Source organism: Crocodylus porosus, unplaced genomic scaffold (assembly GCF_001723895.1).
Source record: "Crocodylus porosus isolate Cpor-Errol unplaced genomic scaffold, CroPor_comp1, whole genome shotgun sequence".
Taxonomy (NCBI): Eukaryota; Metazoa; Chordata; order Crocodylia; family Crocodylidae; genus Crocodylus; species Crocodylus porosus.
The window spans coordinates 10,335,062-10,362,753 of NW_017728926.1; the positions used below are offsets into that span (position 1 = coordinate 10,335,062).

The window sequence follows — 27,692 nt, forward strand, 5'->3', positions numbered from 1 at the left end:
TGAAGATAACATGCACTTTTCTTCATTCTGTAGCTAATTTTATTAAAATAAAAATACTTTCCTCAGTAGCCCCCGTTGTCCTTCTGCTTGGACCTACAGTGAAGTCATTCGTGTTGGATATTAGTAGGATGCTATGATGAAAACTGGGATAACAGCAATTCACTCTCAGAAGTTTATGTGCGACCCAGCTGGATAAAAGACAGGCAGTGACAGGCTAAAAATAGGTCCTTGTTTAAACATCAGCTTCCTGATATATTTGCATACAAAATAAGACATTTATGAGAAACACATAACATGTGAGTAAAGCTGTAGGTGTGATCTGATACTAGAAAATTTTGCCAGTACAGCCACACCTTCCCGTATGGTTCAGAGAGAGGGAGCGAGCTGTGTTAGTCTGGAGATGGGCAGAAGGCAGAGCCTGCTTTGTCGGGTGCTAATGAAGAAGTAGGTTGATGCCTACGAAAGCTTATGCTTCGCTGAACCAGTCGGTCTCTATAGGGCCACTCTGCTCCACCTTCTGTCTGTACAGTCCATATATGTTACGGCAGGTCAGGAGCTTGCCCGTTCCTGTTGCCTGACATTTTGATCCAGTAAGTATGCACGTGTGGTGGAGAGCAAGGTGGCCCTTTCTGGGGATAAGCTGTGTGCCTGGGCATGGTTTGGTTGTGAAAAAATTAAGCCAATGCCTCCTGATTTTTACGTTACAGCTTGACATGGAAAATAAATGTATAGATTCTGTAAGCAATTCCTTTATGTTGCTTTCTGGCTTGGCACCACCCATACTGATTACCTATAAAAATTGTCAGGGAACGTGATGGTGAGTGGTACAGTTGAAGGCAGGGGCAGACGATTATTTTGGGCGGAGGGCTGCTTACTGAGTTTTGGCAAGCCATCACGGGCTGTATGACAGGCAGCCAGGGACAGATAAATATTAATTTTCTAAATTTTTTATGGGCCCTGCTGGTCAGATACAATGGCCTGGCGAGCCACATCTGGCCCGTGGGCTGCATTTTGCCCACCCCTGGTTTAAGGTCATCTGTTGTCTTCCCGTATTAAACTTTTTACCTTCTTAAATGTTGGTCTTTCTAAACATTTTATGAATTACTGCAGTGTCATAGTTATTAGGGGCTGGAAAGGACCAATGATTGGGTTCAGCTCCCCTGCACTTGGGCAGGAAAGACTGCTTAGCTCTTGTTAGCAGAAAAAATTAGTAAAATGCCTTTATTTTCTACGCATTGACAGCAGGAAAGTATTTTCAGTATTGTTTACAAGTTCTCATTCTACTTACATGGGACATTTTTCTATAGCTTGTGAATTTTATTTTTTTGTGCTTTAAAAACTGCATATGACTTAAAGTGCCTCTTACTTTTTTGCAGCTATGTAGAAGGCAATGCTTCTAGTTGTAGCATAGGGAAAATTAAACACACCATTTTTTACACCCATCCACAGAAGCTGAAAACTCAGGCTTGCAAAAGTTCTCCAAGTGTGTTTCTTCAGCTGAAAAAATGAACTTTCTCTTTTAAAAAGATAACAAAAAGTGAAAGGAAAGTAACTTGCCTGTGGAGCTGGTCTATCAGTCTTGTTTTTTCTGGAAAAGCCTAGAGAGGAAGTTTGGTAAAACTTCATTTCTCTGGAATGTCGCGGAATGGGTGGATCTTTTTCAACTAATTCTAAAAGACCTGAGACATGATTTGCAGTGGGAAAGGTGCACCCACAACTCCCAGGGAAATCTGTGGAGGTGTGGGCACAGTCCCCACTTTGGAAAAAGTCCTTTTTGCTCCATACCCCTGTACTAGATATTTACTTCTCTATTAACTAGTAATGCCTTGAATTCTCCCAATACTCCTGTTCTCTCCTTTTGTTAATATTGCCTCATTTAATTCACTGCCAAGACTCCTGAGGAGTGATGGAGCTTGCCTTTTTTCCTAATGGCAGACATATCTTTGGGGCGGTACAGGTTTAGAATCTATTCAGAATACAAACCACAGCTAATAAAACAGCTTGGTTGGTTGTTTTGTAAGGAAAAAATTGTATTCTGCTTTTGGCAAGTGTTTTTCTTATTTTTGTTTCTTTCTGTCTTGTCTTCTAAACATAATGAAAGTGCTTTCAGATAGCGACAGTGCTTACTAGGATGGTTTGCACGGTATCTAGGAGAGTGGTTCATAACCTTTTTTAGGCTCAAGGCACCCCTCAGTAGGCTTGGGGCACCCCTTGGAAAATGTCAGCGCTTCGTTTTCACTCAGTTTTTGGCTACGGTAAAATACTTCTGTTGCCAAGAACTCAGAGCCTTCAACAAGCCAGAATGTTTTTAATGCTGTCTATTCCCATTTAAAATCTCTGGGTTTATTTGGGATTCAAGTTTGCACACATAGCAGCACTAACCTTGTGTAGCACCCTGCAGCAGCACCCTTGAAAGGCTCTCAAGACACCCGAGGGTGCCATGTTGAGAGTCACAGGTCTAGGACAGTGCAGCCTGCACTTTGACCGGGGTCTTTCTATTACTGCTGCTGCTCAAGCTATATAAAAAATGAATATAAAAATGCCGCTGCAGGAAGGCTGGGGGGAAGAAATATTGCCATCAGTATTAAAACACCTTGTATATACCCTCATCTGGAATATTGTGTCAAAAATGATATAGTCAAAGTGAAATATATCTAGAATGGGGGAGCAAAAATGATTAGCGGTCTAAATAGATTCCCTAGGGAGATATTGCTTAATGTAGGGAGGGGGCATAATAGATATGTAGAATAATGGCACAGCGAAGATAAATTAGCTGCCCCTTATTATTATTAAACCCATAGACTCAAAGGCCAGAAGGGACCTGCAAGATCATCAAGTCTGGCCCCGTTATTATTATTATTATTATTGTTGTTGTTGTTGTTGTTGTTGTTGTTATGGCACTTAAGTATGTATACATTTATTATTTTTGCTTTCATGGCATTGAAGGAACATTAGGAGAAATTGAAAAGCAAGAAATTTAAGACTTTTTTTATACAAAACAGTTTTAAGTTCAAGCTACCACTTTGCCTAGATGTTTAGCACAATTCAAGAGACTTATTTATTGGAGAATGAGGATATTCAGTTACATTAAAAAAGGTATTTTTACAAGTGGGGTAAACTCTCATACCGCGTGAGGGAAAGGATGACTGGTAAGGACTGTATAGACAGTTTTCCAAAAGGGCAAGCCTGTGATAATTATTCACGGTAGGGAATTTTTTTCACCTTTTAGGAAGTAGCTGGCAGCAGCCCCACTGTCCAGCCAGACTGGACTAGACTGATTACTGGTTTGATCCGGCAGACGGTCCTTATTCTGGAGTAGCTGCATCATGCAAAAGTGTTCTTAGGACCATAACCCTTCAGTCTGAAGTTCCCTGTTGAGACTCAGTCTGTAAACAGTGTTTGATGACTCACAGACGTTTAGGTAATTATCGAGCAGTTGGCAAAAACTTGTCTTGGTTTTCTCACAAGGGACATTAGTTTCCAGTGTCATCTATTTAGAGGTGGGAATCTTCTTTTAAAGATATAGCTGCCACATTAGGGAGAAACTGTGGAGCCAATTTCCAGATTGACAGCAGCACCTGGGATTGCCATAACATTTCCTTTTATGTGTGAGAACGCTGAAAGGGATTTTAAGGCCTCAGTAGACCTGTGTACCCTGTATATTTTTTTCAGTCTTCCCACACAGCTCCGAAGTTGATGAAGCACTGTATTACACTTAATTAAATCTCCTCCATTGTCACAGAATGTAACAGGAGCTGTTTGACATTTTACCCATATTCTGTTTCCTTGACTGTCTCCTCCGAGGATTTTGTAAGAGAATATTTGTAGGATGATTATGAATTCCATTGTATAGGCTGGGGTGTGTTACGGAAACTGGATTCTCGGCATTTGAGAATGGAAAAAGGAAATGCTTTGAAAGAATCCTTTTCAAATAGTTTTCTTCATTAACACGGTTTTATTGGTATTTTGAGGACAGGTATTTTAACTTACAGACAGAACTTGCCGTCTCTTGTGGTTTTGCTGCTGCGGTGAGATAGACATGGGGATGTGAGCCATATTTTAGTCCAGTTATTACCATTTATAGTCAACGTATCTGACTCTTGCTTGGTAGAATAAAATCCTCTTGCCTTTTTATGATTTTAATATTTAAAAACACTCACTAGTCTCCAGTCACACTTGTTTCTTTTCCTGCTGAGTGGCCTTTTGATTTTTTCTTTTACAGTAGTGACTCCAGCAGCAGTTCAAGTGATGAGTCCCCAGCACGGTCAGTTCAGTCTACAGCAGTTCCAGCACCCACATCCCAGCTGCTTCCATCTCTGGAGAAAGATGAGCCCCGTAAAAGTTTTGGGATCAAGGTTCAAAATCTTCCAGTACGCTCAACAGGTAAAATCCATGTGGGAAAGAGGTGTTGTAATCGAAAAAGAGAGACTAATGGAAGGAATTGAATAGATCTGTAGTCTCCATCATGTTTACCTAATATTTAAATAGATCTGTCCCTTTAAAAGTATTTGCCAGTATCATTTTTTTATTGGATAGGGAAGTGTAAGTGCAGGTTAATGAGCCATCATTTACGAAACTTAGTCACAAGGTTACTGCTGTCATAATGTTGTAATGAAAGGGTCCGATTACATGTGAAGAGCATTTAGGTTTGAAGAAGGATACAAGGAAACTGCAGCACTACTACAGGACAAAAATTTCAGAAGTTTAATAAACCTCTGAGTGCTTCTGGCCTTGCAGCTTGAGCACCTTTCCTTTACAACAGTCACCGGGAGTCTCTCTTCTCCTTGCACCATTGAAAATGAAGCCAAGGGCTAGACACATGACACAGCTACATTGGTGTGGAATATGGTGTAGAGTTACCCTGGGGGAAAAAAACAGCAGTAAAAACACACTGGTGTAACTGTGTATTCACTAGTATCTCAGATTAGCCATTGGCTCAGTGCAGCCGGGCCCATTGCATGCTCCTCTGCCATCTAGGGGTGCGGTGCTATCATAGCGCCTACCCAGTATAACCAGTTGTCCGTTAGCTCCGTAGCTCTAATTTAGACCGATGTATAAAACTGATGTAAATTATGTTGCTGTTAACATGTCATGTCCAGGCCCTCACATAGTATTTATGTAGCTGGCAGCACAGCACAGCTTTTTGTTAAAGTTGCCCAATAACATCTTTATAAATCCTTGCTTTCAGTTGGTTTTAACTTTACCAACCGTAATGTTAGCTGCTGTGTTTAAGCCAGGTGTTTGCCTCTGCCTGAACTCTTGGAAAAGTTCAGCAAAAAATGGTTTAGCCATTTTCAAGAACATGATCAAGGAGAAATCAATTTTCTCCATGTATAAAAAGATGTTTTCAGTCACTTTGCCTGAGAGCCTGTAACATTTCCATATTTTGGATGAGAGCCTTGAAGTTTGGCAGGAACGTTGCCTTGTATCAGGTCATATGCCTTTTGTCTTCTTTCCAGGGGAAAAAACTGCCAAGATTTGGCCAAATGATAAACCCTTGAAAAATCTTGGTTTGTGTGTGCTCAGTAGAGCCTTGCTTGAGTTTGGCTGCACAGTTCTGTAGAGATTTCATAGGTATTGAGTGTGTACCAGCCCAGGCCTATCTGGGCTGAACAGAACTGTCTGCAGTTGCTACTGAGCGGTGCTGTGGCCCCAGCCCTGAGGACAGGGGTCTTCAGTGCTCTCAGTTCTGCTGCTGGCAGCAAGGAGGAGGAGGAGGAAGAAGCAAGCTGATTAGGAAGCAAAGGGAGACGAGATCTAGATTTCACAGGTGACCAGTGCTTCTGGCTTTCTTGATTCAGGATTGTTCAACAGGAGACTGTTGGGTTCAGCGCTCACACCTGCCATTGTAGTCACAGGGAATGGTGCTTTGGACATACAAAATAAAAAGTGCTCTAAAATGTCAAGCCATAGCCATTTCAGTTTGGGCACTCAAAATAACCTCTCTGCCTCAGTTTCTCATCTGTGAAATGAACATATATCCCTTCATTTTCCAAAGTGGGTATGGAAATATGTTTGCTAATGTTTGGATGTGATAGCTGCAGTGATGAGTGCCATAAAAAGACTCACAAAGAAATTAATAATAATTCAGTGCGAGGTTTGAGTATTGTTCAGAAATAAGTCAGTGAGTTACACCTCGAAAGTGAAGGCAAAATGAAGTAGTTGCACCTTAGGTGATCACCATTCATCCTGTACTGAATGAAGCATAGAGTTCCTGTGGAAAAAGTAGTATGGGATCACATAGTAAAGTATTACTAGATAATGCATGTATTAGATTTTCATATAATGCATATGCAAAGGGGAGGTGTGGGCAACTTTTGAGTCTGGCTGCACGGGCTACTTTTAACTTTTGATTCATTGACGTTGCAACCTTACTGCTCTTTCAGTGTATTTACTTCTGTATCTTTCATTACTTTAATAGCATTAGAAAATAATTATTGCATTTTACTAATGCTTATGTTGTGGTTTAGACACAAGCCTTAAGGATGGACTTTTTCACGAGTTCAAGAAATACGGGAAGGTGACATCCGTACAGATTCACGGGGCCTCTGAGGAGCGGTATGGACTGGTGTTCTTCCGCCAACAGGAGGACCAGGAAAAAGCACTGAACGCATCAAAAGGAAAGCTGTTCTTTGGCATGCAGATCGAAGTGACAGCCTGGGTAGGACCAGGTGAGCACAAAAGATGACACTGATTTTCATACTTCCCTCTAAACGTGTTGCCATTTTAAGATTATAGGAACTCTCATAAGAGGCAGCAAATGAATAAAAGGAATGTTAAAATGACTCCACTTTGGTTTTAAAAAAAAAAAAGAAATAAAAAAATCATAATTTAAAAGAGCTAGGAAATGTGCCAGAATAAATCCCAGAACAGGGACAGTGGATGCCACTGGTCTGCTGCTAGGCAGGCCAGACAGGAAAAGCATTCCAGGCACAAGCCGTCAGTGAAGGAAGCCTTCCATCATCTCCCATCCTGTTCCTTGTGGCCACCAGATTTCATTTTGTTGATGTGCTTCGCTCCAGTGAAATAGAGGGAACAGGGTCTAGATGTGGCACTGAATCCTGTCAAAGTGTTGTCGGAAGGGGGGACAGCCTTCTTTAGGGCCTGGGCTATGTGAAGTAAATGTGTAGGGAAAGCCTTAACTTTGGGCACTCAAGTTAAGCTTTTCTCAATTGATCTTCGGTGAGCATAATGGAACCTATTGTACATAATTATCTGTTAAACAGACCAGTTAGAGAGTACATTTTCCATGCACCAAATCAGCACTCACGTGAATACAATGAAGCCTATTGAATTAATTCCTGGCAATAGAATACTTTATTCTTGTTTAAAGGTATGTTTTCCAGAACAGCTGATGTGGAACGTACCTCTTTTTTCAGTGAGTGGCACCCAAAGGTCCAGATTCCTTGGCATTCGTATAGTGGCCTGAGACAGATTTATAACTCGTGGTGGTGGTAGAGGTCTGCTAAATGTCCAGTGCCCTGCTGTGTCTTTGTTAAAGATAGTGATTAAACCATTTCTGCTATTCCAAAAACAGGGTTTAGAAGAAACTGAAAACACCTCAGTATATTTTAAAGGTTTTTCCCATCTCTCCTGTCTTTAGAAACAGAAAGTGAGAATGAATTTCGCCCTTTGGATGAAAGGATAGATGAATTCCACCCCAAAGCAACACGAACTCTCTTCATTGGGAACCTGGAAAAAACCACAACCTATCATGACCTTCGCAACATATTTCAGCGCTTTGGTGGGATAGTGGTACGTTAATTATTTTTTGGCACACATACTACTTCTGACTTTGATCTCAGTGTAAAATGTGCATGGCAAAAAACTAAATGAGAGGGAGAGTGAAATGTAATATTGATCACTCTGAGTCTGTGAATACAATTAATTTAGCCTTTTGCGTTCTTCCACGATCCAAGTAATTTGCCTTGCCCTGATACACCCAGAAACATTGCTTTGAGTTTCAAATGATGTTTTAGCATACCAGCATTGCAGGGAAGTAACTTTGGAATGGAAGTAGGCCTCACTTGTGTGCAGTTATGAGAAACTTAAGGATTTTTTGCAAGAGAGGAGAGTTGCAGAGAAGTCATTAGCATCCATCATGGATGTAAATGTGCTTAATTCTATTTTCATGTTTAGTCATTGTTACTGTTGCGAAATCCAAGCTTCCTGTTGATTTTTGAAACAAAGACTTTGCTTGCTTGCTTGTGCAAGTAGCAATCAGCTCTGACAGCCTGTTCAGTAACAATGGGACAGAACAAGACAATAAGCAGAATGGTTAGTGATGACACAAAGAAGTCTGGCTTCTCAGTTGAACAAGCTTATTCAACTGAAATAGTTACAGAGGATTAATTCCCTTCTCTCCCCTTATTTCACACTCCCTTTTGAATAATACCACCTTTAGGATTTAAGAGAAGTTTTCCAGAAGAATAAAATAACTTTGTACAGTACTATACCTTCTACCATATCTGACTTTCTGCAGTGATAGCTTGCTTTGAGTACGCTGTTAGTCTAGTAATAATAGTAACCATGGCTACTCGGCACTATTTTCACTCTGTTTAGACCTTTCAGTTGTTGGCATCTGAGGTATTGCCTTTCAGTTGAGAAGGGGTGCCACCTCTAGCTAAAAATGGTCATGACATCCTTGCACATTCAGTGCTGGCAAACATACGACTTCCATTTTATTGCGAAACTGTCTGTCAGCTCTGTATATCACAACACCTTTGTAACTGAAATCCGTGCTAATTGGTGAGTCTGCACTCTGCACGCTGAATATGGCTCAAACCCTTTTTTCATCTTATGCCAGCTGAGCTGCGCTGATACCAGTTTGTACCAGTACCAGATGATGAGGATAGTCCAGTGTGTTGCAAGCTGGTTTTATGTGAACTACTTCTGTGCTGTTAAAATAGTTAATAGGTCTGAATTGAAGCAGCAGCGCAGCGTTCCCATGAAAGCGTTAACAGGTCAGGCACAAGGTAGATTTTTATTTTGTTTCCTTTTTTGAGAGGGTAATGGACAAAGTAATGATACTCCATTTGCCTGTCAAAAGAAATTGCTTGCCCAGGGTGAGTTGGACAAATACAGTTTGCCAAGGTTGCAGAAATGCTGCTTCAGACTTTTGAAGACGTAGCCCTTTATTAGTATGATGCTGAAGTCATTAGGTTTGGGCTGTCAAAGTCCAATAGTTCTCTCCCTGCTTACCTGTAGTTTTTTGTTTTTTTTGATAAAGAGCTCCAGGCTGAGCCCTGTATTAAACTAGTGCCTTCTCCCTAAATTTATTAACCTACGTTGAATATTTAAACATTTAGGCTCAAATTAGTGTGCTAGCATTGGCACATAGTTCTCCGAGGAAGCTTGTGCTATTTAAAAAAACAACAACCCTCTACCTTCTATTTTCAGCTTGGAATGAATCATAATATTGTGGGTTTGTTCAGAGACTTCCAGCATGTATGCCAGTACTAGTAGTAAGCCTGAGTGTTGACCACATGTCAACTCTGGACTTGCTGTTTTTAAAAATAGATTAAAGCCAGGTTTTAGTATACATTAATTGTTCTCCTCTTACTGCATTTGTGAGTCTCTGAACAAGCCTCAGGCCTCTTGGGGTCACATGTCAGGAGTTCCTAATCTTTTTTGCTTTGCCTCATCAGCACCAATTTGGGTCAAGAGAAGAGCCCAGCATCTCCCTCTATTTCTAGAAACAGGATGAATTGAGTTTATTTGGAAAAGTAAGCTAATTTGGCTCTTGACTCCCAAACAAGCTTTGTTTTGGGGCCATTTATCTTCCCTTCCACCTTTATTGGTGAAAAAACTGTTTTATGGTGCTGAGCTGTCTTGGTTTATTTAACACAGTGTCAAACAAAGCTATTGTTTATTGTGAATGGGTCAGGTTAGTTTTTCTGGGTGTTCACCAACATCATTTTCCATTTTTAAATCTTCACTGTGAAGAGCTTTTGTTGAGTCCTTAGGGTCCAGTTTTACCATGGGAATGAAAAGCAGCAGACCAGTGCACCTTCTCGCTGTCTGCTAATGTTTAAATCCCCCCTGCAATACAAATATTAGTTAAGCAGTGCTGGTTAAAAAAAAATCCATTTAGATCTAGTTTATACAGCTGAATCTCTCTTGGTTGGCATATTGCTGAATGTGGCCTGCTTTTTTTCCAGGATATCGACATCAAGAAAGTAAATGGAGTTCCTCAATATGCATTCCTGCAGTACTGTGATATTGCAAGTGTGTGTAAAGCAATTAAGAAGATGGATGGAGAATACCTTGGAAATAACCGACTCAAGGTAAAGAAATTCTCCGGTCAGCTCATCCTATTCCGGGTCAGTTTTGTTTTGAGCGTTACGTATTTTTTGCGAATGTTTAGTCTGTGAAAGGGAAGATGATTGTTTGTACTTTTTTTGATATTTCTTTGTATTTTGTAGATCAGGTTAGGTAGTGATAACATTTTCAACAGCAAGCAGAATTGGAATTAATTGGCAACTCTCTTTGCAGTCTCAGCAGAGAGGCCAAAGATTGAATGGACATGGAGACTGATTTATCCTCTTACCTTTTAAAGGTAGTTCCTCCAGGTCAGTGTTTGGTGGGACAGTGCTAAGAAGATTGAACTGCTCCAACCAGTGCTGAACTGATTCTGAGGATAAATAGAGGATTTCTGTCCCAAAAGCTATCAATCCAGCACCTTTCACAAGGCCTAAATTCACACAAAAGCAAATATTTTCAAACAGCTGTATTTGTTTAAGTCTGCAGGATTATTTTTATTAATTACTATTTGATTACGACTTGCGTGCACCTGCATGAGATGCTAATTTTAGAAAATCTGTACAAATGACTAGATTTCTTCAGATAACTCTAAATGAGGTGTGCTCAGTTAAAATTGGTTTTATACGCGTGAATAGCAAATACGTGTGAACTGATGGAAGTTTTGCCCTTTTGTGTCCAGCTGGGTTTTGGAAAGAGCATGCCTACAAACTGCGTGTGGTTAGATGGTCTTTCTACAAACGTTACGGATCAGTATTTAACCCGACATTTCTGCCGATACGGGCCTGTGGTAAAGGTAGGTGGGAGGCTTTGGTATGTGGTTTGAAGTTGTTACTGTCTTTCTTTCTTTACATCCTGTCCTTTCAACCCCAACTTTCTAGGGTTTCATAGCTCAGACAGAGAAATTCTCTCTGGGTTGAAATTTGGCCTATAGGGGTCTATAGTTTTGCAGCCTGTTGATCCAATACATAGTGCAGTTACTTTCTGTGTTTGAAAACAAGTATTTTGAATGAGCCGAGATAAAGAATAGATCCTGTCTGCTGCTCCTGTGCAGTACAGCCTCTTTCCCAACAAAATTTCTTTAGAATTCTCATGTTGTTTCACGTAGGAGAAACATACTCTAATTATGTGATTATATTTATGCATGCTAATTGCATAATTGGATATAATTATATTTTGGCAAATAGACCAAAAATGACTTTTAAAAATCCTGCAGGAAATTCACAATGGAAAAGGTACATCCAAAGAGTGTTACAGTTGTGCATCACACCCATGTCACACAACGGGACACTCAGCTTCCAAGATCCATTTTGTGTAGGTATTAGAGATGAATGTTGCAATCTTGCAAATAATTATGCACATCCTTAACTCATCCTGATGCTGAGTGGTCACGTTGGTTTCAGTCGGATTATATGCGTGCTTAAAGTTAAGCGTGTGTGTAAATCTTTGCAGGGTCAGGGACCTACTTCCTTAACCTGGTTATGGGTTTGTGTTGCAACTTTAACATTTTGAATGTATCCTTTGTTTGCGTGAGTAATACATATACATTGCTATGCCAAGGTGTCTTTTGTAAATCGCATATTTAGCAACCAAAGAATGGCGCTGCAGTTTGTAACAAAAGTTTATTCTGTTTTGTGGTTAAATGTTCCTTTTACCTTTTTTCCCCCCTAAAATTTATTGGGAATTTTCAAAAACACAACTACAAACAATAACAAAAATGACAGTATTCAGTCACCAAGAAAATGCTAAAAGTAAAATACAGAAAAACAAAATAAAGGCAATAATATACCTCAAGCCACAATATCCAGTCCCTTGTCCTTTTATTGTTTCTTTATTCCAATAAGCCTCATCAGAAAAGCCTGAAAATTTACTTTGATAAAAATTTTCTTGTATCCTCATGATTTAGGAATTTGTTGGGACTGACATTAAGTCCTGTGGATGAGGCTCTTATTTGGTTTTTGTTTTGTTTTTTTGTTTTTTACAGGTGGTGTTTGACCGCTTAAAAGGCATGGCCCTGGTTCTCTACAATGAAATTGAATATGCACAAGCAGCTGTAAAAGAGACCAAGGGGAGGAAAATCGGTGGGAATAAAATTAAGGTGTGCAGAAATGACCTCCAAAAGAGAAAAAAAAAATGTTATTTAGGTCTTAGCCCTTAACTTGCTGGCATTTGCAGACTGCCAGTCAGAGGAATACTTAGTGGGACATATATGTCCCAGATCTCTGCAGGGTTCAACTAATTTTTTCAACTCGGCTTAGTAAGGTGTTAGGGCATTTTGCACTCTTGCTCAGAAAGCCTTCTTTAGTGTCCTCTCATTTGTTTCACCGCTCTTGCCACCCTAAGCTCCTGGACATTGGTGTCCCTGTTGTCAATACGTGTTTTTACCGTCCAGCAGTATTACAAAGGCACCACGCTAATCCAGGAATTTAGAGTGTCAGCCCAATTTCTGAGTTACCTTTCTCCTCCTCCTTCCTTCTCTCCTAAAGAGTGGGTCATCACTTCAAGCATGATGTTTCACCTGCCGAAGACATCTGAAACTTTGATGTTGTCGCGGTTAGGAGCTGAATATTTTTCAAAGGAGTTGAATATAATAAGCAGCCTTTATGTAGAACACAAGGTTATGGTTATTTAAAGGTTTTGTGTTTTGTGTTTGTGGGTCTTACAACTAAGTGACTTTGGAACATTCAGCACGCTTTTATTATCTGTGTGTGAGTTCCATTACAGATTTCTTTTAGAGCAAGTACTTCATGTAAAAATGTAAAAACTGTTGCCTTATGTGGAATGCGTTTAGACGAACCCAATTGGAACCTTAATTTCTGGCTTCAGTTATGTCTTTATTTTCTTAAGTTTGTAGCAGGCCGTTGGGAGGGAAATAGAAAGTGCTTAGTGGTTAGAACTTGGAGCTGGCAGTCAGAGTTCTTGGGTTCTTTGCTCATCTGTGCCATTGCCTGGCTGTGTAACCTGGAGTTGCGGGGGGAGGGGGTAGATTTTTTGAACTCTCATCTGTAGAACAGATTAATAGCATTGACCCATTTTTGACATTCTGAGATGAAAGCTGCTTTATGACGGTAAAGGGTGCTCATACATTTTTCAGTTTCTCGGAACAAGAGCTTCTCAGTTGCCGTTTCTTCCTTAGCTGGAATAACACATCCCAATCAGAATTGGTAAAGCTCCATCCAATTACGCTGTGCTTTGCAGCACATTTATAATGAGAGGAAGGCCTTTCATCTTGGCAGGATTAATTGCCAGTCCTGAAGATTGTTTTTTTTTTTTTTTTTTAACTGGATCCCACCCACACTCCCTTCTGTTCATATATTCAGGTTCTGTAGCAGACTCTCAAATTGTGTCAGAATGGGATGTTTCCTTTATTGAACATGCTTTACCCTTTGTTTTTCAGGTGGATTTTGCAAACCGAGAGAGTCAGTTGGCATTTTATCATTCCATGGAGAAAACAGGTCAAGATATCAGAGACTTTTATGAAATGCTGGCAGAAAGAAGGCATGTATCTAATACACCTATTCCTTTCCCTTGCTTTTCTAATGCAATTTTAAATCTAGTTAAGACCGGAGGACAAAATTAAATTAAAGGAACTTTTAAAATGAAGGCCACACACGTAGCCAAACTCAGTCATTTTGTCTGCTGCCTCTGCACTTCTGAGATGCGAGTATACTTGAAGAAGTCGCCGTTCCACTTTGAACTCAGGGCAGAGAACTTTTAATGCTCATACACTGAACCAGTGGTGTACTGAAAAGACAAGTGTATTAATGGTTAGTTATAGATTGTAGTTTCCTCGTGTTAATTCTTAAACCTTTCTACAGATTGAAATGGTTCGATTGTCTGGAAAAAGCCAGTGTCTTACAGTTTCCATATCCATAGTACCAAAAAATCTGTGTGTGTCAAAGACTTAACTGAAGTCCTTTGCTCCACTATGCAGTCTAAATACTCAGCTGACTTAATGGTGTGAAGTGCTTTATTTTTAATTCCTTTCCCTTCCCTCATAGTAGTTTGCAGATTAACAGATCAGCTGATCCCATTACAACAGTCACATATTTTCCAACTCTTGAACTGATGATACAAAGTTTCCATGCAGACCCATCTTTCCTCCCTGGCTTGACTGAATAATAAGAACTCTGAGGACGACTTACATTTTTTGCTTGTTATCTAACATGAAAAAGTGCGTTCTCTCTAGATTCATTGCTTCACTTCTCATCATCCTGTAACTATTATATATGGGTTGCAAAAGACAGTTTGTTCTGTCCAGAAAGGTCACTTTTCCAGACTGGTTTAATGCAGCCTTACTTAAGAACACTTTCTGGATAAAATTCATTACTAATGATTGTTATGGAGAATGGGCAAGCTAGTTTTCTCTATAGATTGATACGTTACTATGACAGAAATTAAAGGCTGGCTTAATTTTTGAGGTTTTGAATGATCTGAGAATGAAACGAGTCTGACATTATTTGCAACTACGAGCTACCCACTTTTCCATTTTAGATCAAAGTATGTTGACATAACATACGTAGCATTGCCAGATAAAAAAAAAGTGAAGATTGGTTTGGAAATTATAATTGGCATAATGGGAATGAATGTGTGTGTTCCCATATCCTTGCCAAGGACTGCGATCTGCCAACAGGCAGACTGTGACAGTTTCCTCTGACTGATTTAAAAAGGGAGAAATGAGTTTGTCTGATGTCTCCTAGCACACACAAGGCATCTGGGCCTGTCTTCCCTGCGAAATTCTTCTGACTAGAACACTGATTTCTAGAACAAGATGATACTTGGATGCATGTGAAGTCTTGTTTTTCTTTTTCTCTTTTTTTCCCCTTCTAATCCATCATTATGTTTGCATCTCTACTAACTAGTGAAGAATAATTAATCATGGAGCAATTTGCATAACTAAAGGTGAACTCTGTTCTGGATCTTATAGTCCAGCACCTGTTAGTCTTTTTGCTTCCCAGCCTGCCCTATTCATGTGAATATTTGGAATCCAGGGCTTCCAGACCCTATTAATAGCAACATGACTGCACCTTTGTGCTGTGTTGTTTCTTTAATGGCTATTGTTGCTATAGGAAGTGTCAGCTGTATCCGTGGTATGGAAAATTTTCCAAGGTGAAATGTTGCTGGTAAGAGGTTGTTGCTGTTATAAGGTGTTGCTGCAAACAAGCGTCAGCTGTAAAATGTCCCTAGTAGTGATGCTAAGGAGGCTGCGCAAACCAGGATTCTCTCCGTGTATCCAAGAGATGAGGAAAATAATTCAGTAAAGTTAATTGGTTGTGGAATCAAAATGAACTCTCTGTATTGTATGTATATCTTTTAAAAAGAAAGGTAATTTGAACAGACTGCGTGGGGGGTAGGCTGGTATATAGATACGTTGGCAGGAGCCTGAGATACTTACTGTATTTATGAATCGTGAAACTGCAACTTAATTATTCAGGACACTGTAAATGGATGTCTGTTCCATTTTTAGGCCATACTTATACAAACCTGCATGTGACAGCATTTTGAGAAAAGTTATTTTTGAAATCTTACAGAGGATTTTTAAACATTTTATTTTTTTCTATTCTTTCATCTGTAAAGTCATAGCTCTTTATGAATTCAGCTAAACAGGTCTTAGGAGGAGAGACTAAATATATTAGAAGTAATACATTTAGTAAGCCTATTAAAAAGCTGTCTGATAATTTTGCTTAAAAATGTCACACTGTTAAGGTCCTACAGGTTTCAGCACTTTGAGACTAGAAACAAGTGTGATGTGTACCATTGCAAACCTGAGCATCCTTTTTTACCAGGCGCACACACCACCATTTCCGGGCCCCTCAGGGGTCGATACTTGACACTGGACTTGCATCTCAGATAGTGGTTTGCACATTCTGGGCCCTGAGCACGCGTAGAGCTATTCGGGACAAGGGCAGGATAGGACAGAAGGAAATATTTGTGTGTGGGGTTAATTTATAGAGCACAACAGCTGTTCAAACCTACCCAGGGCTTTGCAGTTATTCCAGCCTGTGGTAGGGCAGAGCATGTGAGCAGGAAAGGTGCATGGTAAATCATACTACTCACCAATTTATTATTTATAACCTATTTTTTCAGATAAGTCCATGTGGATGGAGAGAGTAGCCAGTTTTCTTCTTGTTAACTTTTTTTGCTTTTGAAATATGAGGCAGATCTTGGTCCTTTTGACTTGAGCGTAAATTTCTGTTGGTAGACTGAGAAATGTATTTGCATGATTCCTCTTGTTCTCATCAGATGTCTCCTGAGATTTGCTGATTTTTTGCAGCCCTTTTGTAGTAAACCCTTCATTTTAGATTTAAAAAAAATGTTATATGTTTCTTACAAGGTAGAAACATTTCACATTTTGTATGAAGTCTGAATGTGTGAAATAGTGTGCAAAGCATAGTTTAAACTATTTAGGGAACTGGAGCACCATATATACTTTCAGTATGAGAAATTAAACCCCCCCCACTTATCTGCCATTGCAACTGCTTTTTGATTCATTTGTAGTCTTGGAAGTGTTAAGGTAGTGGGGCAATCACTTGGTTTCTGCCGCTGAACGCTTCAGATGAAATCCACCTGCTCTGTTTCTGACTTTATAGTGCACTATTTTGTTGACTTGCAATGTGAATAGGTAATGGCAGTGCACTGTGTTCAATGGAGGAGCTATTAGTACTCTGTGAAAATTATTGCTCTGTTAGAATAAGGAAAAGCACACCATCTTGCTCACTGGTAAGATAAGCACAGTTTATATCAGGTGCCTAATCAAACCTTAAATAAAGTGTCTATTTCGGGAGCTAACTAAATGCTTCAGCATGCGTAGCAGTTGCCTCAAATTGGGTAGTCTTTATACATACATAACGCTTTTTTGCCCCACAGATTTTTTACTTACTCCCTGCTTGAAACTGGAAATACTTTCTAAGTCACAGCTGAACTCATGTTTGGCAAAAGATGGAATAACAGGACAGAATCAAAAGTATTCATTAAAGCAGCCTCATGAACAAAGTGATTAGCTAGATATTTGAAACGAACAAAGCAGCTCATCCACTATGCGCTACTTCATTGTTGTTAAATTCTATGTATGCCGCTACAAATAGCAGCTATCATACACTGAGTAATTCTAAATAAAGAAACTACCATAAAATGATTCTTTATGTAGAACAGTTTTTATAATTAAACCCCTTGGTTAACTGGAAAAGCTAATCCCAGTACTGTTCTTGTTTTTTGCTAGAGATGAAAGAAGAGGATCTTACGAATATGCCCCTGATCGTACTTACTATGAGACTGTTAGAACTCCAGGGACATATCCCGAAGATCCTCGGAGAGAATACCCAGCACGAGGCCGAGAATTTTATGCAGAATGGGATCCTTATCAAGGAGACTACTACGACCCACGATATTATGATGATCCACGAGAATACAGGGAATACAGAGGAGATCCTTATGAACAGGATATAAGGGAGTACAGTTATAGACAACGAGAACGGGAGAGGGAGCGGGAGCGATTTGAATCTGATCGGGACAGAGATCATGAAAGGAGGCCAATAGAGCGCAGCCAAAGTCCAACTCATTCCAGGCGTCCGCAGAGCCCTGGAGCGTCTCCCTCCCAGTCAGAAAGGCTTCAGAGTGATTCTGAAAGGAGGATCTACAGCAGATCTTCAGACCGCAGCGGGAGCTGTAGCTCGCTTTCTCCTCCAAGATACGATAAACTTGACAAAGCCCGTGTAGAACGTTATGCAAAAAATGAGAAACCTGATAAAGAGCGTGCTTTTGACCAAGAGAGAGTTGACAAAGACAAACGCTTGGTGAGGAAGGAGAAACCAGAAAAACTAGAAAAAGATAAAACAGAGAAGCAAAAACGAAAACCAAAAAACCATTCGCCAAGCTCTCAGTCTTCTGAAACAGATCCGGAAAATGAGAGAGAGCCAAGCCCTGAAAAACTGAAGGGCAATACTAAACAGAGTAAAGAGAGAGCTGACAAAGAAGGGACAGCTAAAAACCGTCTGGAACTAATGCCGTGCGTTGTGTTGACCCGAGTGAAAGAAAAGGAAGGGAAAGTTATTGATCAGCCTCTAGAGAAACCGAGAGCAAAGCTTGATAATGACACTATCAAGTCTCCACTTGAACAAAAAATCCAGACATCTCAAGTTGAGCAAACAAAGTCTGACCAGTCTAAACTGGAGCCTGTCAGAACTAAAGTGCCAAAAGAAAAGGTGCTTGCCAGCCATGTAGAAGTGGTTGACAAGGAGGGAAAACTAAAGCCCAAGAAACACCTGAAGACAGAGCAGACGTCTGAAGGGGCAAATGCAGTAGATCTAGACAAATTAGAGGCTCGTAAGAGACGTTTTGCTGATGGAAACATGAAACCTGACAGGCAAAAACTGGAAGTTAAAAGAAGCAGCCAAGATGAGGAAGATGCCCGCATGGTCTTGAAAAAGCAAACTGATACGACAGCTTCATCTAGAGAAGTTACGGTGTTAAGGGAAGGAGAGCTGGAAAGAAAGCCCTTGAGGAAAGAGATACTGAAAAGGGAATCTAAAAAAATAAAACTGGAAAGACTTATTACTGTTACCAGTCCCAAAGATACTCAGGAGCCTGCTAACATTTCAGTGGGGATTGGCTCGCGTCCCAGTTCAGATCTACAGGCAAGGCTAGGAGAACCAGTTGATGAACTGATGGAAACGCAAGACATCTCTTTGAAAAAGTTTAATCTGATAAAACAACACAAGCAAATACACCTATTAGATGACCAAGGAACAGAGAGAGAGGACATGAGGAAAAACTATTGTCTTCCTGAAGAGATACCGGACCATAAACTCGGCCAAGAAAAACTACAGTCGGCTGAGTCGGAGGAAAAAATCGGCATTGATATTGATCACACACAAAGTTACAGAAAACAGATGGAGCAAAGCCGCAGGTTAAAACAGCAGAAGGAAATGGAGATGGCAAATTCTGAGAAGTTTGGCAGTCCAAAGAAAGATATAGATGAATATGAAAGGCGTAGCCTGGTCCATGAGGTGGGCAAACCCCCACAAGATGTCACAGATGACTCTCCGCCAAGTAAAAGAAAAAAGACTGATCACTTTGACTTTGAAATTAGCACTAAAAGAGAGAGGAATTACAGAAGCTCTCGTCAGGTGAGCGAAGATTCGGAAAGGACTGCATGTTCTCCTAGCATCCGACACTTTCCTCTTCATGAGGATGATGACATATTAGATTCCCCAAGGCTAATGCCATTAAAAGAAACCAAAGAGTCACCTAAAATAGAAGAGAAGGGTCTTTCGTATGCTAATATGACAGTGAGGGAAGATTCCCTAAAATTTAATCCCCATGATTCCAGCAGAAGGGAGCAGATGACAGAAATGGCTAAAATAAAGCTATCTGTACTGAGTGCTGAAGATGAATCAAATCGATGGGAATCGCAAGTGAAACAAGAGCCAGGAACAAGAGTCGATATCAGTTTCCCAAGCAGCATAGTTAAAAGAGACAGCATACGAAAGCGATCCGTACGGGACCTGGAGCCAGGGGAGGTCCCTTCGGATTCAGATGAAGACAGCGAAAATAAGCCCCGGTCTCCTAAAGCCTCGTCATTATTGGAGAGCTCCAGGTTATCTTCTTTATTGAGAGACAGAGAAGAGAAAATACGTGAAAGAGAGGAAAGGTTGTCAACGTCTTTAGAAAGAAACAAATTTTATTCCTTTGCATTGGACAAGACAATCACGCCAGATACAAAAGCCTTACTCGAAAGAGCTAAATCTCTCTCTTCATCTAGAGAAGAAAACTGGTCTTTTCTAGACTGGGACTCAAGATTTGCTAGTTTTAGAAACAATAAAGACAAAGAGAAAGTTGACTCTGCTCCACGGCCTATTCCATCATGGTATATGAAAAAGAAAAAAATTAGGACTGATTCAGAAGGAAAACTGGATGATAAAAAAGAGGATCACAAAGAAGAGGAGCAGGAGAGGCAAGAATTGTTTGCTTCTAGGTTTTTACATAGCTCAATCTTTGAACAAGATTCGAAGCGCCTGCAGCATTTGGAAAGAAAAGACGATGATTTTGACTTTATTCGATTGTATGGGAGACAGACGTCTTTGGATGGGACTAATAGCGGCTCTGATATGGTCCAAGAGCCTGTGGTTCTTTTCCACAGTCGATTTATTGAGCTCACCCGAATGCAGCAGAAGGAAAAGGAGAAAGATCAAAAACCGAAAGAAGCAGAAAAGCAGGAGGATAAAGAAAACCGGCCCAAGACACCAGAAACTGTCCCTGATGATAAAGAATCAGAGCTGAAGCCTTCATCCGTAGTGGGACCTTCTTCAGTCACAACTGTACCCCAGGAACCAGCCCCAGCTGTACCCGAGAAGGCAGCAAATGAGAAAATAGTGGTGGATATTACCTCTGCGAGAGAAGAAAGGCCAGCTGAACCTACACCTGCAGCAGAAGAACCCAAACCTCTTCCTGAACTGACTGCACCCGTCAAAACTGAACCACCCGAGCAAACCGAGCCTCCGCCTGCCGTGGAGGTTAATAAAGATGTTGTTCCTACGGCTCTAGCTTCTGAGGAAGATGCTGTATCTACAGAGCATCCGTCATATTTGGATACAAAACCTCCGACACCAGGCGCTTCATTTTCACAAGCAGACATCAGTATAGACCCAGAACCTGAAACTCCACAGTCGGTTCCACCACCGCCTCCCAAAGTCCTTCAGAAGTCTGAAGAGTCTAGTGAACCTAAAGAGGAAAATGCTCTCCCTGCTGCTAACACCGACCCTCCCGCCAGCCAGAAAGTAGAGGTAGTTGTGGAGGCCGTGCCCTCGGTGGTCTCTGACAATGACATGGAAGTTGAACCCCCGGTTGTGGTAAAAGATAAAAAATCCTACAAAAGTAAACGCTCTAAGACTCCGGTGCAGTCAGCCGCAGCTAATGTCATGGAAAAGCCGGTCACAAGGAAAAGTGAAAGGATAGACCGTGAAAAACTCAAAAGATCAACCTCTCCTCGTGGGGAAGCGCAGAAACATTTAGAAATTAAAGCCGAGCCAGAAAAAGCTTCTAGGAATGCTGCTAAATCTCCCAGTGCTGCTGCCGAGCCAGAAAATGTAGAGCCAAGCTTGCCTGTAGGTCGGACTAGACGCAGAAATGTCAGATCAGTTTATGCTACCACGGGAGACAACGAAGGGCCATCCCCAGTGAAGGATTCGGTAGAAGTAACTAGGTCTACCAGAAAAAGAGTGGAAAAGGAACCACAGGAAACTGTCACGACTGTTCCTACGACGCCCAGAAGGGGAAGGCCTCCAAAATCACGCCGCAAGCCTGAAGAAGACATCTCTCCAATCAAGGTGGAACCGGTACAGCAAGAGGCAGATGAGAATGAAACTAAGGAGACTGTAGAAACCCCTAAGCCGGCAGAAGGATGGAGGTCCCCTCGGTCCCAGAAACTTGCACATGGTCACTCCACGGCGGCGAGCGGTCAGCAAGGGAAAAAAGGGAAGAATGAACCCAAGGCTGATATTGTGGTAGAACCGGAAGATGCTGCCGAAACAGCTGGTCAGGAATCCAACGCTAGTGAAAGCAGCAATAAATCCAAAACAGCGGACAAAGAAGTAGCAGCAAGTGACCAGAAGCGGGACAGAAAAGAACTTGAAGCAGATAAAAATCCAGTAGAAACCCCCACCGTTGAGATTGTAGAGAAAAAGCCTGTTGCCGAAAAGGCTCCTAAATCCAAAAGGGGAAGATCTAGAAATGCCAAGACCGTAGATAAAGCGCCTTTGTGTCTGAAGAATGTAGAAATCCGCCTCAACATCGATGAAGTCAAAGGTGCCTTGCGGCCAAGCGAAGAGGAGGCAGAGCCTCCAGTGGTGTCGCCCACAAAAATCAAGAGCCCGCCAAAGGAGGAAAATGTGTCACCCCATTTTGTAAAGAGTGAGCTAGAAAATCCATTCCCAGAAGCGGAAACAGAAGCTGTGCGAGAGCCAAAGCATTCGCCAGAGGCTGCTCAGTTGGCAAAGCAGATTGAACTCGAGCAAGCAGTGGAGCACATTGCAAAGCTCACCGAAACACCAACCATTGCTGCCTACAAAGAACAGGCAGCTGACGTGTCTGAAGTCCGTCAGGAGGAGGAAGGTGATAAGCCTGCACATCAGGCGAGTGAAACAGAACTAGCAGCTGCTATTGGATCCATCATCAATGATTTTTCTGGAGAGACAGAAAACTTTCCTGCCCCCCCAACTTACCCTGCTGAATCAGAGTCTGAGATAGCTGCAGAGCCCTTGGTGCTACCGCTGTCTCGGGGAGAAATGGAGCCAGAAACGGATCTGGCAGTGAACAATATCTTGGAAACCGAAGCTGCTGTTGAGCCCCCTGCGCAGCCGGTCCCTGGCTCCACGCCGTCCGCAGCGGACGCAGACAGCAAGGAGCCGGAAGTGAGCTTCAGTGAATCTTCCAATTCTGCCCAGGAAGCTGAAACGCTGCAGGAAGCTGAGGTTTCTCGGAAGGACAGAGGTCGTCAAAAGGCCACTCGGCAGAGACGTAAAAGGAGCACGAGCAAAAAGGGGGATACGGCTGAAGTCAACGTTTTTGAGCCTGAGCGGGTAGCAAGTAAATCTCCCATTGCCAATGAAGTTAAGGCAATACCTGAGGAAATCTTGAAAGATGAAAAGCAAACAAAGACCTCCGTTCAGATTCCTGCAGACCCAAGTGCTTCCGATGCTGCCAAACCTGCGGCCGGGGATGTAATTGCACACGAAACCGTAACGGAGAGCAGTGCCCCACCTAAAGCTCCTGCTGCTGCTGCTGCTCCTCTAGACCTGCCCTCTCCGCCTGGCCCTGTGGATGATGTGAGTCAAACTGGCTTCAAGCTACGGTCAGCTGCTGAAAACCCACCCCCGGCTTCCCGCAGTGCTCCAAACCCAGCCGTTCCTCCAGTGCCGCCTGTCCCTGCAGCAAAAATACCGACCCCTGTACCGGCTGGGGTAGTTCCTCTCCATTCCACTCCCAGCAAGGTGTCAGAATGGATCGTCAGGCATGACGATACCCGTGCTCGTTCCACCCCACCGCCAGCTCTCCCCCCTGATACTAAAGCATCTGATATCGACACCAGTTCAAGCACTTTGAGGAAGATACTCATGGAGCCAAAGTACTCCTCGGCAGCAAGCATCACTTCTACCCACGTCACAACCTCTATTGTGGAGCCAGTGAGCACATCGCGTTTGGAGGAGGCACCTCCTCATCCCGCAGTAGAGGCCATAAAACCAGTGTCAGAAGAAAAACCGGCGGTTCCTGTCACCAACGCGTTGGATCCCCCGGTAGCAGAGGCACCAGTTTTTAGTGAGAAAGAAAAGATAAGTACTGTAATTGCTCCCAAAGCTACTTCCGTTATAAGCAGAATGCCGCATAGTGTTGATCTAGAGGAGACTCCGAGGATCACGTTGATGAAACAAGCCCCCCAAACCCAGACGTGTCTAGTCAATGCCCCTTCTCCAAAGTACAAGCAGAAGATAAGCACAAATGACAACAGGTTTCATCCGGGTTCTATGTCTGTTATTGAGGACAGGCCAGTAGAGACTGGATCCAGCCCCGGTCTGCGAGTGAACACGTCAGAGGGTGTTGTACTTCTCAGTTATTCAGGACAGAAGACCGAAGGCCCCCAGCGGATTAGCGCAAAGATCAGTCAGATCCCCCCAGCCAGCGCGGTGGATATAGAATTTCAGCAGTCTGTATCCAAGTCGCAGATTAAACAAGAGCCTATTACTCCATCTCAGCCCACACCGAAAGGTTCCCAAACTCCTACAGGGTATGGAAATGTCTCCACCCACTCTTCTTTGGTACTAGGAACGCAGGCATATAATACATCCCCTGTGATCTCCTCTGTTAAGCAAGAACGCGGTACCTTGGAGAAATCTGAATCGGGCCACCTTTCTGTGCAGGCTCCAGCTTCTCAGTCGGGGCCAGTGAAAGTCCTCTCCCAGACCGTAAACACTCCGCCTGTACTGGTTCACAATCAGATGGGACTCTCACAAAACGTAGCTTCCACCAACAAAAAGCTTTCTGATCCAACTGCTCTGAAAGTGGAGACTAAATCTCTTCAGTCATCCAACTTGAGCCCTGGGGTTAGTCCTCATCATCCTTCCCTGTCTAGTAAAATGCATTCAGAGGCCAACCATGTCAGCTCAGGACCCAGCACCCCAACAGATAGGGCCATTTCTCATTTGGGGGTTGCGAAACAAGAGCCCCATTCCCCGCGTACCAGCGGACATTCTCCTTCTCCATTTCCGCGGGCCTGTCATCCTGGCAGTACATCCTCTCCTGCTTTATCTAGCGGTACCTCCGTCATGCTGGCTCCAGGAATTCCTGTGCCTCAATACATATCCAGTATGCACCCTGAGCAATCTGTTATAATGCCCCCTCACAGTGTAACGCAGACTGTATCCCTTGGCCATCTGTCCCAAGGTGAAGTGAGAATGAACACCCCTCCTCTGCCTGGTATATCTTACGGCATCCGCCCAGAAACACTCCACTCTCCCAGAGCAGCTCTGCAGTCTCAGATGGAAATCAGACCTCAGCGATCCAGCACACCTCAGCCAGCTCCGATAAGAGACATAGTCATGCCTCCACTGTCTTCTCAACATTCCCCGGAAGATGAGATGCACTTCCATCACAGCGTGTGCCGAGGGTCTGCCCCCGTGCAGTCCGATGTGCTCGTCATGCAGCCGGACTACCGCATGCATCCGACAAGTATTCGACTTGACCAGTACAACGTGGCTCGCGACGTGAGAATGATGATGCACTCGCACATGGCGGCAGTGGGCGACCACCACCCCGAAACGAGACAGTCGAGAACGCCGGACGGCTCTGTGAAAACTCCGCCGGTAAGCAAGACTCCACAGCCTGGAAAAGACGCGCCCAAGACGTCTGATGTGAAAATGGCTCACTCTCCACACAACGAGCCTCGCCTTCTCAGCGTCCCTCCCAGCAGCCAGCTGTTGACGCAGCCGGTGGTGGTACCTCATGGTGTACAGATCATGCACCCAACGGGAAGTTCCTTTCATGATTACCGACCGGTATATGGTGACATGAGGAACTACCATACAGCAGCCCAGCTCGGTCATCCTCAGTTCCCCGGTGCCTCGCCAATTGGGCTGCCTTCTCGGAGCATGACCCCATCTCAGGTGAGAAACGTGATCATCCTCATGTCCTTCCACAGGTGTTCCATTAGGTCCTTTCTTTAAGGTTGTGTTTTACGGTGCTAGAACTCGGTTATTTTCGGTTGGGAAACGTGGAATGAATACGAACCTTTCTAATCTGGCTGGAAAAGAACTGATCACAGACTCATAGAAAACGAGGGTTAGAAGGGGGCTTGAGAGGTCACATCTGGTCCAGCCCCCTGCTCAAAGCAGGACCAGCCCCAACTATATCATCCCAGCCACAGCTCTACTTCAAAACCTCCAAGGATGGAGATGCCACCACCTCCCTGGGGTGGCCTGTTCCAGTGTTTCACCACCCTTCTAGTGAGAGAGTTTTTCCTAATATCTAACCTCAGCTTCCCTTGCTGATGGGGAGGGCCTCCTCTTTTTCATTACAGTCCAGTCCAGTGAGGGTATGAAACCTGCTTTCAGGTTCCTAGGTTTAAGGATGTGAGAGAAGGAAAGTTTCCATTGTAGCCCAGATGGTGTCTTGGTGTAATCCTGCTCACTTACAGCTGTTTTCCCTGTTACTGTAAGCAGGTACTGTTTTGTGCAGGTGAATGGGTGTTATATGTCGGATAGATGGCACAGTTAAGTAGGGCCTTGTGGATTAGGCAGTTTACAAGGTGTTGGGGGATCATGGTTCAGTTTCCAACTCTGCTGCCGGCTCCCTGCATGAGGTTGAACAGGTTTTTTCCTGGGGGAGTGATGATGACTCACAGTGATGCTGTGAAGTTCTTAGATGCTGCTGTCATAGGAGCCACATGAACACCTAGGTGGATTCCAGTCTATTTTCTAGAAGTCTTGGTAAATGAGAACGCTCTGTGCCTTAAGTGCATTCTTCAACCCTTGCCTTCTTTCTCCCCCTGCCCCCCTCCGCTTTATAGGGTCTCTCGGAAGGTGAGCACTCGCACCCCGGTCAGCCAGTGCGCAGCAAAACTCCTCAGATTTCCCAGGACTCCAAGGGGCCACAGGCAGCCGGACCTGAGCAGACCCACCACACCACTGTAAATAGGCATGCAGCACAGATAGATCCTCACATACATCTTCAGAGGGCACAGGCAGATACAGGCCAGACCTCCTACCCTTCACCTGTTGCCATTTCATTGAAACAGGAGCTTCCATCACCGCACCAGCCTCAGGCAGTTCCGAAGCAGTCTTTGTTCATCCCTACAACTTCAGGCCCTGGAGCCCCACCAGGCCTGCCGCTGACCCGCCCTGAACCCCAGTCAGCTCTGAAACAGGATCCTTCTCTTCACCCAGTTTCTCAGAGACCTGTGGATATGGTTCAGCTCTTAACGGTAAGCTTTATCTTCCCTGTCCTTCCTGAGCTGCTGTCATCTTCATGCTTTGTTATGCCTGTCAAGCAGGGACTAAGGGAGAGGAGATAGATGGTGGCACTTGACTGTGATCTTCCCACTTGTGACGCCAAAACGTACTGCCACTCACATTAAATACCACACATCTTCAGAACATAGCCGTCCCTCTGCTTTCTTGGATGCTTTTGTCACCAGAGAATAGTTGGTGATAGTCACATTTATATGGCAAGAGTGAGAACACTCTAGATGTGCTAATGTTTCAGGCTCTCTTCAGACTTAGCCAGAAATCACTGCATTCATAGATGTTAGGGTTGGAAGGGACCTCAACAGATCATCGAGTCCAGCCCCCTGCATAGGCAGGAAAGAGTGCTGGGTTCAGATGACCCCATCCAGATGCCCATCCAACCTCCTCTTGAAGACCCCCAGGGTAGGGGGGAGCACCACCTCCCATGGGACCCCATTCCAAATTTTGGCCACTCTTACTGTGAAGAAGTTCCTTCTAATGTCCAGTCTAAATCTGCTCTCTGCTAGCTTATGGCCATTCTTTCTTGTGACCCCCAGGGGCGCCTTGGTGATTAGAGCCTCACCAATTCCCTTCTGCGCCCCCATGATGAATTTATAGGCAGCCACAAGGTGGTTGCCTCTCAACCTTCTCTTGCGAAGGCTGAAGAGGTCCAGGTGCCCTAGTCTCTCCTCGTAGGGCTTGGCCTGCAAGCCCTTAACTATATGAGTGGCCCTCCTCTGGACCTTCTCCAGGTTATCCACATCCCTCATTATTAGACACTGAGCCAGAAATCACTGCATTATTAGACATTCTTTCCCTGGGGAAGGTTATCTTTGCAAGGCTGGTTTTTCCTTTTTTAAAAAAACTTAGATACTGGAGCATAAGGAGTTGAGAGAAATGATAGAGGAAGGATGGTCCAGTGGTGAGAGCACTAGTCTGGCA

General features: G+C 43.1%; 1 protein-coding gene across 4 annotated transcripts in view; it reads left to right on the forward strand.

The window, feature by feature from the left end:
* SPEN (spen family transcriptional repressor) overlaps positions 1 to 27,692 on the forward strand; it is a 78,955-nt gene that overhangs the window by 47,645 nt on the left and 3,618 nt on the right. Inside the window, exons 4-13 of one of the 4 annotated variants that reach the window (XM_019541431.1) lie at positions 4,223 to 4,383; positions 6,471 to 6,671; positions 7,604 to 7,755; positions 10,161 to 10,286; positions 10,943 to 11,056; positions 12,245 to 12,358; positions 13,658 to 13,758; positions 17,480 to 25,412; positions 26,315 to 26,434; positions 26,543 to 26,728. In XM_019541431.1, coding sequence (XP_019396976.1) covers positions 4,223 to 4,383; positions 6,471 to 6,671; positions 7,604 to 7,755; positions 10,161 to 10,286; positions 10,943 to 11,056; positions 12,245 to 12,358; positions 13,658 to 13,758; positions 17,480 to 25,412; positions 26,315 to 26,434; positions 26,543 to 26,728 — 9,208 coding nt within the window. Of the gene's footprint in view, positions 1 to 4,222; positions 4,384 to 6,470; positions 6,672 to 7,603; positions 7,756 to 10,160; positions 10,287 to 10,942; positions 11,057 to 12,244; positions 12,359 to 13,657; positions 13,759 to 17,479; positions 25,413 to 26,314; positions 26,729 to 27,692 lie in introns of all 4 variants that reach the window. The other 3 variants (XM_019541433.1, XM_019541430.1, XM_019541432.1) reach the window with 3 other exon arrangements.